Below are 11,249 nucleotides of genomic sequence, written 5' to 3'. Positions count from 1 at the left end.
AAACATATGAATTGATCATTAGCAATATCTATCTTAGGTGAAGCAAAACATATTAGAGAGTATAAAGTTATGAACAGATATATGTGACTGCATATATAAATTAATAAGGCTGAAGGTGTAACGTTTTAGAAATAAACTGATACTTCTGCACCCAAGAGGCCAAGATGGGTGCGATTTAGGTAAAAACAAACCGCCAGATCAAACTTGACACCAAACTTATGGAACTTTATAGCTATTACCAATCAAGTTGTAAATATATAAACCTGAATCTAGTAAAAATATTGGTAGAGATCTCAAATCCCAATCCATTTTTTAAACAAAAAATAATATTGCTAATCATTCTTTCAAAATATAAAATTAGAAAAGAAAGTTTTCTTTTATCAAAGTGTGTGTTACAGCCTCACTCCCAACTCTAAATGACCCAACACCATACGATTCCCTTCTTCACATATATGACGTTTATTTCAACCCAAATAATAATTCATATGCACCATCTTCTACTACTCACTGCCCATTTGAAGGTCGGTACAGCGTGTAACCATTCACACCCATTGTCAAATTCGAATAATCCGACTGCATGTGATGATACGGGTACCCGTCACCATCCATATTTCTCAACCCGTATGAACGATCCGACCCACCAATCTGCCAATGGTTCTGAACCAATCCATCAATCTGTCCGTTCACGTAAGGCTGCTGCAAGTTCGGTTGTGGTAGAATCATGTCTCTTGAGACGTCAAACCCACCACTAAAACTATGTTGGAACCCTTCATGAAAACTCCGAGTTCGGTCAAACCTGCATGAGCTTGTTGATGCGCTCTGGTCAAGTGAACTACCCATATCCCCTGGATAAGTCAACTGATGACTCAAATGGCGCGGCCCATTGTAAAATGAAGGGCCGGGCCCATTAGACTCGTCGTCGAGTAAATCGTTGATGATATCAAGGTGCGGAAATTCATCCGCCAACATACTTTGCGCTTGGGATCTGCTGCTGCTAATGTTATTATCTCTTTGATGGGTTTCGATCCAGAGGGACCCGTTTTGATGTACAGCGTCGTGATTCATCATTCCGAATGAAAAGCTTGGTCCGATTGAATTGCTGGAATCCATTCGTTCGGTGGTCTGAGGTAGAAACACGGGCTGGGAATACGAGTGAGAATGTGGTTGACTAAAACCAGATGACGTGGCAGACACTGGACTACCCATCATAGCATTTCGATAAGACGGTGGACCGTAACTCTGAGTCGTTGGTGACGGGTCAGGACCGAGATACCCGGCTGCACTCGCGGAACGTGATAGAAATGGTGTGGCTTGGACCATTGAGATAAGTGAAGTAGTACTGGTGGTGGGATTAGGTCTAGACACTTCGACCAAAGGTGCACTCAACGGCCTTGACATGGGTGGGGGCGGTACCGACTTAGTCAACGAATTAGTCAATGGCTTAGCCGATGCACGGTGAACAACAGGCTTTTCAGCTGTTGATGTAGCTTGACTGTTAACAGGTATCTGAGTCGGGTTAGGTGGTTGGTGGACTATTGAGGGCTTTTCGGTTGGTTTATGAGTCCCGGGATTACGAGGGTAGGGTTTGAAAACGACTGAAGGTTCAGTTGGGTTAGATGAGACTACAGGTTTATCGGTGTTTTGGAGATTTTCAATAGATTTTTTGGCAAAACTCGAGTCAGGCGGTGCACACTTTTGCAGGTCCGATGATGTCTGAAGGGCACGGGGTGAAGGTTTTGAAGGGCTCTTAGGTGAAGACGGTGTAACAGAAAGAGCTATTTTTTCTTTTGAATGTTTGTCGGGTTCCACTTCATCCTTGATGCTTGGCTTCTTTTGCAGAGTAACCACTTCTTCCTACGGTTGAAAAACACAAGACTATTAAGTATTAATCAAGTAAAAAATTATGGATGATGGTTCGAACAGTAACACTTAATAATACTATTATTAGAACAGAACAAAAAGATACCACTATGCAAAACTCCATCCAGACCAACAAAACTTGAGCAGCGGAACAAAAAAAAGGACATGAACTAGTTACATTCTGTTTGATTCCTAACATTTTTAAAAACCACATTTTAGAACCTTGTGTTATAGCTCATGTGGTAGTGGCCTGCCTCTCTTAGCGAGAATAGCGAGAAGTCAGAAGTTCGACTCCCGTGAGGTGCAGCATTGCACACAAGGTTTGTACAGAAGGTTGCCCCTTAACCCTTGAATTCCACCCAAGGGTGCCTTTCGCACATCGCGTTGTGGGGGCAGTGGGTTTTACAGCCCATGCCCTCGGAATGGGCCGAGTTTCCTCCTGGGCAGCAGACGTGTGGGTAGTTTGGTCCCAGGGGTGATCCCGAACTGCTGTTCGAATAAAAACCACATTTTAGTCCTGTTGCCGGTTCAAAATTTTCCAAAACATGGGTTGTTTCAGAAGTGGAACTGAACCATGTTTTTGACATACTTGAAAGGATGTTTGTAAGTTCGTATTATCCAAATCCAGTTGATGCACAGCCCTTACTCAACATAGTAACAAGATCAGTAATCATCAAACTAATAAACCAATTAAAAACTAATTAAACTATCTTACCAATTTCTTGACATTATCTTGTTCGAGACACTTCATATTGTTGACCGGGCCAGTGACTTCACCGGCAGCATTTCCTCGCTTCACTTTCCCTCTAAACGTCATAAAAAGTCACATGTTACACACAAAAAAAGTGGAGTTGATGATTTTAATCCAGTTACTAATGAATTGTTCAGGTTATGTTTTACTTGTAACGCCTCAAACGAGTAGGTAAAAACCAAAAACGGATCGAACAGGCCTGAAGTAGACCATATTGTAAATATATAACACCACCCCCCCCCAACCCAAAAACCCCCCAACACACACACACACACACACACACACACACAAAAATTACATGATTTTTCAGATTATTTAGTGTAAACATTTTAAAACACTAACTAATGTTTAAACTGGACATAGAATGATAGAATGTATTGGGGTCCACCCAGCCCAACCGAAAAAGTGGCCGTTTTGCCGATTCCGGAGAAAAGCAGAATGAAAATGACCTGCTAGGTGAACTTTGGGTTTTCTGATTCTGATGTGAGTTTGGTCTGTAAGGCCCACTTATTACTACTGATGGAAGTGAATCTGTCGAACATGTCGATGAGCTATCGTCCATTATAGACGGACTCTTTTGCCTTCCATTTTGGGTAATAATAACGCTACTACAAGCTTCTGTGGGTGGATGAGGTTCAGAAGTGTCGGTATCCCAATTGACTGGGCTTGAATCTCTATCATCTGAATCAGGTCGAATGGTTACACAATCTGATACATCAGAAACATCCTCAATTGTTTCAGATTCTTTAACCAAATCTGTATCCTCCTCAATCAGTAGGCTTGATTCTTGAAGTTTCTCCTCTATCACAACATTATGCTTTTCATCCCGTCCTTTATCTTTTAATTTGCGGTTGTTCTTTTTCTGCTTTGCCTGTGCATTAAAAAAAATGCATTAAATGATCAAAATCCAACTACGTGAATTCAGGGTAGAGATGAGTTACGATCACAAACCTGTTTTTTCTTGGATTTTTTATCTTTGTCAGACGTACGTTTTGCTTTCTGTTCACTTTCAGCCATCCAAGCTTCCTCTTCTTCCCGTATGAGCTCTTCTTGCCTCTTCAAAGCAACAGCCTCTTGGTACGCTACTTCTATGTTACTGTTGTGTCAAATTGGGTAATGGGGTAAACGGGTAAGGCTAATCCACAAAAAACATATTATTACAAAAGATATAAATGATCTGCCTTTCTTTAGTAAAGCAATATAAGAGGTCGGTAAGCATTTAATTACATTTTAGATGACTTCAAAGTTTAAGGATCAAAATATTTACCTCTAGCTAATAGAAAATTATTACATAATCAATTTTCGGACACATAATATGCTTGTTACCTGAATATATGGGCTAGGACGAATATTTCAATAGTTCTACGTCCCAATTCAGTGAGTCGTCTTTCATCACGCTCAATAGAATCCTTGCTGAAATCCTCCCCCGAACCACCATCCTGGTAGACAAACGAGATCATGAGATTATTAACTAATACTCAAGAAGTTGAAAAGTAGGCATTGCTAACATAAGTTATCTAGTGTAGCTTAACCTAATCGCCTAGAAGAAATATATTTGTAAACCACATTAAATTTTGGGTGAAGTATAACACAGACAATACCTACCTTACGATTTTTTTTTTTTTTGAAAGGCAAACTCACACACCCACCTAATACTAACACGAATATATATACCACGAAATGTCCTAAGCAGGACTCGAACCCTCAACCTCAAGGTTGTAAGGGTGACCTCGATACCGCCAAACCATTGGCTCTTTGGTCCTACCTTGCGATTTTGGGGGCCCTTTTCATCTTTAGGGGGCAATGGTTCCAATGCCGCCCTTTCAAGCAATAGCAATATATCATCAACCAGAATAAACATGTCACTCTCAATCTGGACAACAGGTACAGGTACTTCTTCTGCATCACGTTTTTCTTTATCTTTCGTTTTGGCCTGATCTTCAAGAGCCTTTAATCCACTGTATAATGAGTCCATCACTAAAGTTGATGTGACCTCCTTTTCTATAAAAAACTGCTTTACAACAATTTTCAAAATTGAATCTAATTTCTCCCTTGACATTCGTCGCTTAGATATTTGATCAATTCCAGCCCAGAAATTACAGAAACTGAAAGAGAGCAAAATAAAATAAAAGAAACTGTTATAAACTATATTCCTATATACAAAACAAAGCTAGAGGCGGCAAGTTGAACCATATAATTTTTAACAAAAAGATTTAGGATAGTTTCTATCCTAAGTTCTGTTATGTCAAATTGATTGAAAGTCCCTAAAGTGTAATGGTTAATGCATACAGAACCCAAGTAGCTTTACACTACAAAGATAGATCAAATTTGAAAATAATTTATGTAGCCATACATAACATAACACATAATTTATACGAGTAAGAATTTTAGAAATGTTTGGGTTAAACCAAATTAACTATAACAAATAAATAAAATGCCTCGACACATTACTGACCCGCCTATATTGCCACCTCCAGGTAACATGTATCATACACATAGTAGTATCAACCAAGAATTACAAACCTTGACCATCTAACTTTATCTTCTATCAACTTCCCCAGCCTTCCCCTTCTTTCTTCCACAAAACGGCGACATATTTGCTCTACATTTGACAAATATACCCTTACTAGTTCTCTCCTATACTGACGGTCAAGGCACCGAAACGGGCGATCTGCTCTTTCCCTGCACAGCCATTATTTGCATGTAAGCAGTAAGCATTTGCTTCATGCATATTTTATAAGCAAAAAAAGTACCAAACCTTTAGTTAGATTACAAACGGGATAGAACGAAATTTATAAAACACTAAAATTAATATAAAGTTTCATGCTTTTATGATCATGGTACAATAAATCTTTATCCTAATCTATTGTTAATAATTAATGCAATGAAAACCAAGTAAAATAGCTGCGCCCTTGTACTTTATATCTTTAAAGAAAACCTAGCTGGCTGGCCTTAAAACACAAAAGACATAAAATGCTACAGAACTATCCTTTGTGTTTTCTGTAATCATTTTTGAAGGTCAAAATTCAACTGCAAAGTCGTATAAGATGATTAAGATCAAGAGAACATTTGTTTCTGTCTTAAAAATGCTTCCTAATTTTGAGGAAAGTAGATAATACGTTTACTAATTAGTGACAAGGTCTATCTAGGCAATTGTCGGAGCATGATGCAATATTAATGAAAGGGCAATCATTAAATATTTAACTTCGTTCTATTACCCTCAAAAATAAAGCATTAACTGCTTGATTCTGTAACAATCAGAATTTATGTTTTATACAATAAAAAAGTACAATTACATATTCAGAATAAGTTCTTATCGTCTAAGTAGAATTCATCATTTATAACCATTGTATTTAGGCTTTCTTTTTTCTAATACTTTACTTTTTTCTAAAAAACTTTAGTCGCCTCCATGATTGGAGCAAAGTTAAATGAAGCACATAAACTCAAATGGAACGAATAAAGATACCAAAAATAATTCCATGCAATTATCATAAACAATAATGAAATGTCAATCTTAAATTTCAATAAGCTGAAAACCTGATAACTTGGACTTGAGCTTTTATTATGAGCGTGTCAGCATCAACAAACCCATCTAACACTTTCGCTAACTCCATAAATTTTTTCCATCCCCAATCATGCTCTTTTTTCCAAAAACGATGTAACGTATCTGCAATATTACTTTCGATCAATTACAACACCTCAACAATCATTAGCCAACCTGGAACAGACTAATAGTGATAATAAGAGCAACAAAAATAAATATAACCAACCAGAATATTTAGATTTCTTGGGATCTTTATTCACCACAGCTATTGTAAATTGAGCAAAATGACTCCATCCTGTTTCAGTTACGTTGAGGTCACTTTTATTAACTTATTATCTTAAGCTTTAATGATGCAAAAGATAAAATTAACTCTTGATTTGTCCAACAGTACCTGGAAGAAGCTTGTCATGGTTCGCAACACACAGAAATAAAGACAGATGATTGCAAACATCACACCCTTGTGGGTATATCAGGATGTACCTACAACCAGTACCAAGAAAGTAAATACAAATTGAACTCACATTTAATGGTACCTCGTGTAAACTTGCACATAAATGATAAATGAATATACCATCATAATGTGCATCAAAAAAAGAAAAATCCAGCTAAGGATGACATACCATTTGTAGCCACCAACCTCAAATGCATTACTACGAAGCTCTCTCTTATTAATCTGTGAAAATTTGTCTATTTTCCATGTATACTTCCCATATAGTTCAGAAGGCTTACGTCCTACGTGATGATAAAATCAGTATGAGAAAAGACAGAATATAACATCACATCATTTGTGACTCAAGAAAATCTAAGGTCCAAGGAAGAATATACATAATTAGCCAAGTGTATCAAAAACACATGTACCAATCACCTAAATACTGATCTTCCTAACCTTACATGTTACATGTTGATTACTAAATCGATGAGCCTGATATGAGATATAGAAGTAATTAAAGAGTTATAAGATACCTATATATGCATGAACATAAGTGAATTATAAAAGTTCAGGTAGCTGCAGCCAAAAAAATTAGTACACATATTTCTAAAGGAACACAGGATGATAGTGATCCAGTAGGGGCGTTAGTCGTCTTATGGAATGATCACTACATTATCACTCAACTATAAGAAAGTGGAGCTTAATTCTGTCGAAAAATATTGATTTACAGTAACATATTTGACTTTTTACATATTCAATTTCTACTTAATCCTTGGCAAAAAGGGTAACATACCACCATCATCATCGTCATCAGTATCCCAGTAAGGCGGAGACGTTGAAGTAATTCCGTTCTCCACCTGCTCAGAAGACCGCCATTCTGCCAACGCTTCACCAGACCGCTGCTGCCCGTTTGATAATCCGTCTAATGATCTGCTAATCCCAGACTCTTCACTCGAACTACCCGCCATTATCCCACTATAAAACCTCCCTAAACCCTAATCCAATTTCCCCTAAATCACCAACACAATAATTAGTACATGTAAATAAAATGCATCCAATTCGATAAAAAAACAATACCAAATGATATTCAAATCGTGTATTACTACAGGCAAACAAACTATTTAGTAGCTTCATCAGTTCCAATTTCAATTCAATTGATTCTATAAAATCTTTAATAAACCCTAACTATAATCTCCCAGATACAACCATAAACAAATACACAAGTAGATAAAACTAACAGATGATGACATCATATACGGAAGCATATAAATTTAATTTTTACGCAATTAGCAAACCCCTAATTTTCTGTAAATCCTAATTAGAGTCCAATTGAGATGTCATTCGAATTCAAATACAGTACACAGATATAAATGAAAGCGAAAGATCAAATGCATGCAGAGTGATGAAATAAAAAGTAAACCCTAATTAATTAATTAATTTAATGAATTGATTAAATAGAGCAAATCGAGATATTAATTGAAGATTGAAGCGGATCGAATGATGAGAAGAGAAATAGAAGAACCTGAGAAGAAAGAAAATAAGTGGTTGTGTGAAGCGATTATTAGAAGCTGATTTTAGGTCTAAGTAAAAAAATAAAGGAGGCGAAAGAGAAATAGATATATATATATAGATATATAGATATAGACAGATACAGAAAACAGAGAAGACAACACAAAGAGAGAGAGATTTGAGATACAATGAGCAGCAGACTAAAAGGGAAATAACAATAAAATAAAATTATAATTTATTTTTTATTTATAATTATAATTATAATTATAATTATAATTATACTATTACTATAATATTATAAATAAAATAAATTATATAATTAAATAAATTATTAATTATTAAATTATATTATATTACTATAATATTATAAATAAATTATATAATTAAATAAATAATTAATTATTAAATTATATTATAATTTATAATTATAATTATAATAATTTCTATTTCTTTTCTATATACTCTAAAATCACGTAAAATTAGAGTAATCTCATTGATTTATATGGTCGATTACCGTTTAACTTATGATCCTAGCTGTGATTCATTCATAAATTTACCCTAAACATAATTCTACATTTATGATTATTTTCATCGATCTTACAAACTCTTATTGCAAACCCTAAATCAAACTTCATCTTCAACCCTTATAAACCCTAAACATAATTTCACATCTAAGATTCTTTCCGTTAGTTTCAAAACCTAAATCAAACTTCATATTTAACCCTAACATGTGTGTTATATTTATAACTATAACTATAGTTATAACTATAATCATAATTAAAACTTTATAAATAATATTTAATATAATATAATTATTACTACGATGTATATTTATAACGAGTTTTGGTTGTTATATATTTGTAAAAATAAATTTAAAAAAGAAGTCTTGTAATAGAACTAGAATAAAATCGCGACACTGAAATGTGTGTTAACCTTGCGGTTATAACATTAATATTTACCAATTACGTTTTTAAATGGTAAATAATTAACTAATAGTGTTTGGCAAGATAAATAATAAAATCAAAAGATTGCGATTTTAGATATTCAAAACGTGAAATTAAAAAACAAGTCATCCCTTACAATAACAAAACGTTATAATAACTTTTTCTCTTTCCATCTATTATTTCCCCTAGTTATTTCTTAGTTTATTAAATAAACTGATTTATCACACACACCTGATTATTAAATTATTGCATTATCAAACAACATTATCAAATTTATAAAACGTTTTGCTACAATAGATTATCTGATATATCTAAAACACATTATCAATTTTCAAAATGCATATCCAAACACCTCCTAAATATTATAAGTATTTTAGGATCTGTTTACCTTCCACTTAATGATATGTTTATGTACATCTCTTAATTCAGTAAGTAAAATTGTTATTTCTTTGTCACTTAATCTGTAAATTAGTTTGATAGAATCAGACATCTCTTTCAATTAAGAGCCAAATGACCAAATGAGAACATAGGTATATTCTGGAAAAACAAAATAAAATAAAATAAACAACCCCTTACTCAACATATATGATTATATGTTTTTGTCAACAAATTATTGAAACGGTGTATACACGTGTTAATTATATTCTTCAACATTGTTAAGGCAAAAAATAATATTTGTATGATTTATAACAAGTACTTATGTTTGACACAAATTATATATGGGTGCGCTTAACATTAGTTTATTGTTCAGAAAATATGTAAACAAGAACATTTGTAATGCTGAGTTTCGGTGTAAAGTTTGGGTTGTGTGTACTTGATATCCAGCTCTAGGGCAACTCGCGTAGTTTAACAAGACTAGTCACTAGTTTGTATCCAGTTTTTGATTGAGCACAAATTACTCTTAGATATATTATGTCTTTTATTTCAAGACAAGGTTTGTGTCATGCGATGTTTAATCAATTTGAAATATTAATACGAAAAAATTGTGCGGTTGGTCCATGTGTTTTACCTTAGATTACGCTCGTGATGCTTTTTTAATGTGATTGGTCACCGTGGTTTACAAAAGTTATAGCCACAGTCCATGGGTGATATGCACATGAAGATAAAAAAAAATTAATTTGCATATCCCTTCTCCGTCAAAAAAAAAATCCTATCATAATATTCATCATAACGTGAATTATCAATATAAGATCTTGCGTTGCTCACCAAAAAATTACCATCTACACCCAAAGTCCATTGCCACAAATCCAATGAATATGAGAGGCTTATTTAGCCCTTTGACAACAGAGTATTTGATCAAGCATATTTCACCGGTGGTGAAAATACACTTGAGTGCAATCACTTAGGGTTTAAAGACTTACAAGATTCAAATCTCAAAACCGGTAACTATGAATAACCCTTTTCGTTGAGATGGTTAAATATGTCCCCATCATCATTGGATATTCCGCAATGACGACCCTGAGAGTGATGAGAGGCAAAGGCCGTATCTCACGTGTATATATCGAATGACAATATCAGGTGTCTCATGTGTAGAGTTTACCCTAAGGTTTTAAGAAAGATTTATGGGCCGCTAACAAACCAAACCAAAACACAAAATTAGATGCAAGCCTGATGAGCTATCCAAATCAATACTATTCATCCAAATCAATAGTATTCAAGGACTCAAGATGACTAGTGCCAATATTCTCTTTTTTCCAATTCTATATAGACAGCCCATATAATTAAACTCCGTATTACTTTATTACTCTGTATACTTTTTATCAACGGAGTAAAAACGGAGTATTTTACTGTATTACTTTTTACCTTTCACGCTTTTTGGACATGCACAAATCTTTTTTAACCAAGCAACACATAATTTCCCATGGTAATTATGTGTTGAATGTGTTTTATAAAGTTGAATAGAAAATAAAAAGAATCATCAATTACACAAACTCCGTTGTATAAATGAAATTGCATTGCTTACTTTCACTCATCAAAACATAGTATGGTACTTATATGAGCATTAATTTACAATTTATACGCCACAAACATAGTATCTGTTAGCGGGTTCTACACTTGATTTCCATACTGTGAGTAATCCTTATGCATATGCGGTAAAGAATAGCCCCTCGCTACCAACAATAACTGATTGAACGTCAAGTCTTAAGATTATTCTACCAATTTCAACAAACCTATAGAAACATAACAAATATTTATTAGCAACTTCAATTA

At 34.5% G+C, this 11,249-nt stretch overlaps 1 protein-coding gene across 2 annotated transcripts; it reads right to left on the bottom strand.

The window, feature by feature from the left end:
• Positions 1 to 235: 235 nt before the first annotated feature.
• Positions 236 to 8,244, bottom strand: LOC139894602 (TNF receptor-associated factor homolog 1a-like). Of its 2 annotated transcripts, XM_071877989.1 has the most exons (13): positions 8,108 to 8,244; positions 7,379 to 7,595; positions 6,776 to 6,887; positions 6,547 to 6,635; positions 6,382 to 6,450; positions 6,149 to 6,278; positions 5,135 to 5,293; positions 4,377 to 4,716; positions 3,938 to 4,050; positions 3,563 to 3,707; positions 3,061 to 3,482; positions 2,576 to 2,666; positions 236 to 1,854 (listed from the first exon to the last, which is right to left on the bottom strand). In XM_071877989.1, exons 2-13 carry the CDS (start codon positions 7,551 to 7,553, stop codon positions 505 to 507), a joined length of 3,195 nt encoding a protein of 1,064 aa, XP_071734090.1. In that variant the 5' UTR covers positions 7,554 to 7,595; positions 8,108 to 8,244; the 3' UTR covers positions 236 to 504. The 2 variants fall into 2 exon arrangements, with proteins under 2 accessions (XP_071734090.1, XP_071734091.1); XM_071877990.1 differs by lacking the exons at positions 7,379 to 7,595; positions 8,108 to 8,244 and having other exon boundaries at positions 6,793 to 6,831.
• Between the last annotated feature and the right edge of the window lie 3,005 nt (positions 8,245 to 11,249).

The sequence above is a fragment of the Rutidosis leptorrhynchoides genome, chromosome 2 (genome assembly GCF_046630445.1).
Source record: "Rutidosis leptorrhynchoides isolate AG116_Rl617_1_P2 chromosome 2, CSIRO_AGI_Rlap_v1, whole genome shotgun sequence".
Lineage (NCBI taxonomy): Eukaryota > Viridiplantae > Streptophyta > Magnoliopsida > Asterales > Asteraceae > Rutidosis > Rutidosis leptorrhynchoides.
Note: the sequence above shows the minus strand (reverse complement) of the source record. Positions and strands in the feature narration are given on the sequence as shown.

What these genes read in the sequence shown, in the direction of transcription:
- LOC139894602 (XM_071877989.1), bottom strand. Translation starts at nt 7,553, where the DNA reads ATGGCGGGTAGTTCGAGTGAAGAGTCTGGGATTAGCAGATCATTAGAC. An exon ending in TGATGACGATGATGATGGTG is followed by an intron (nt 6,888 to 7,378) that starts GTATGTTACCCT and finishes ATCATCACGTAG; the next exon opens with GACGTAAGCCTTCTGAACTA. An exon ending in AAAAATCCAAGAAAAAACAG is followed by an intron (nt 3,483 to 3,562) that starts GTTTGTGATCGT and finishes TTTAATGCACAG; the next exon opens with GCAAAGCAGAAAAAGAACAA.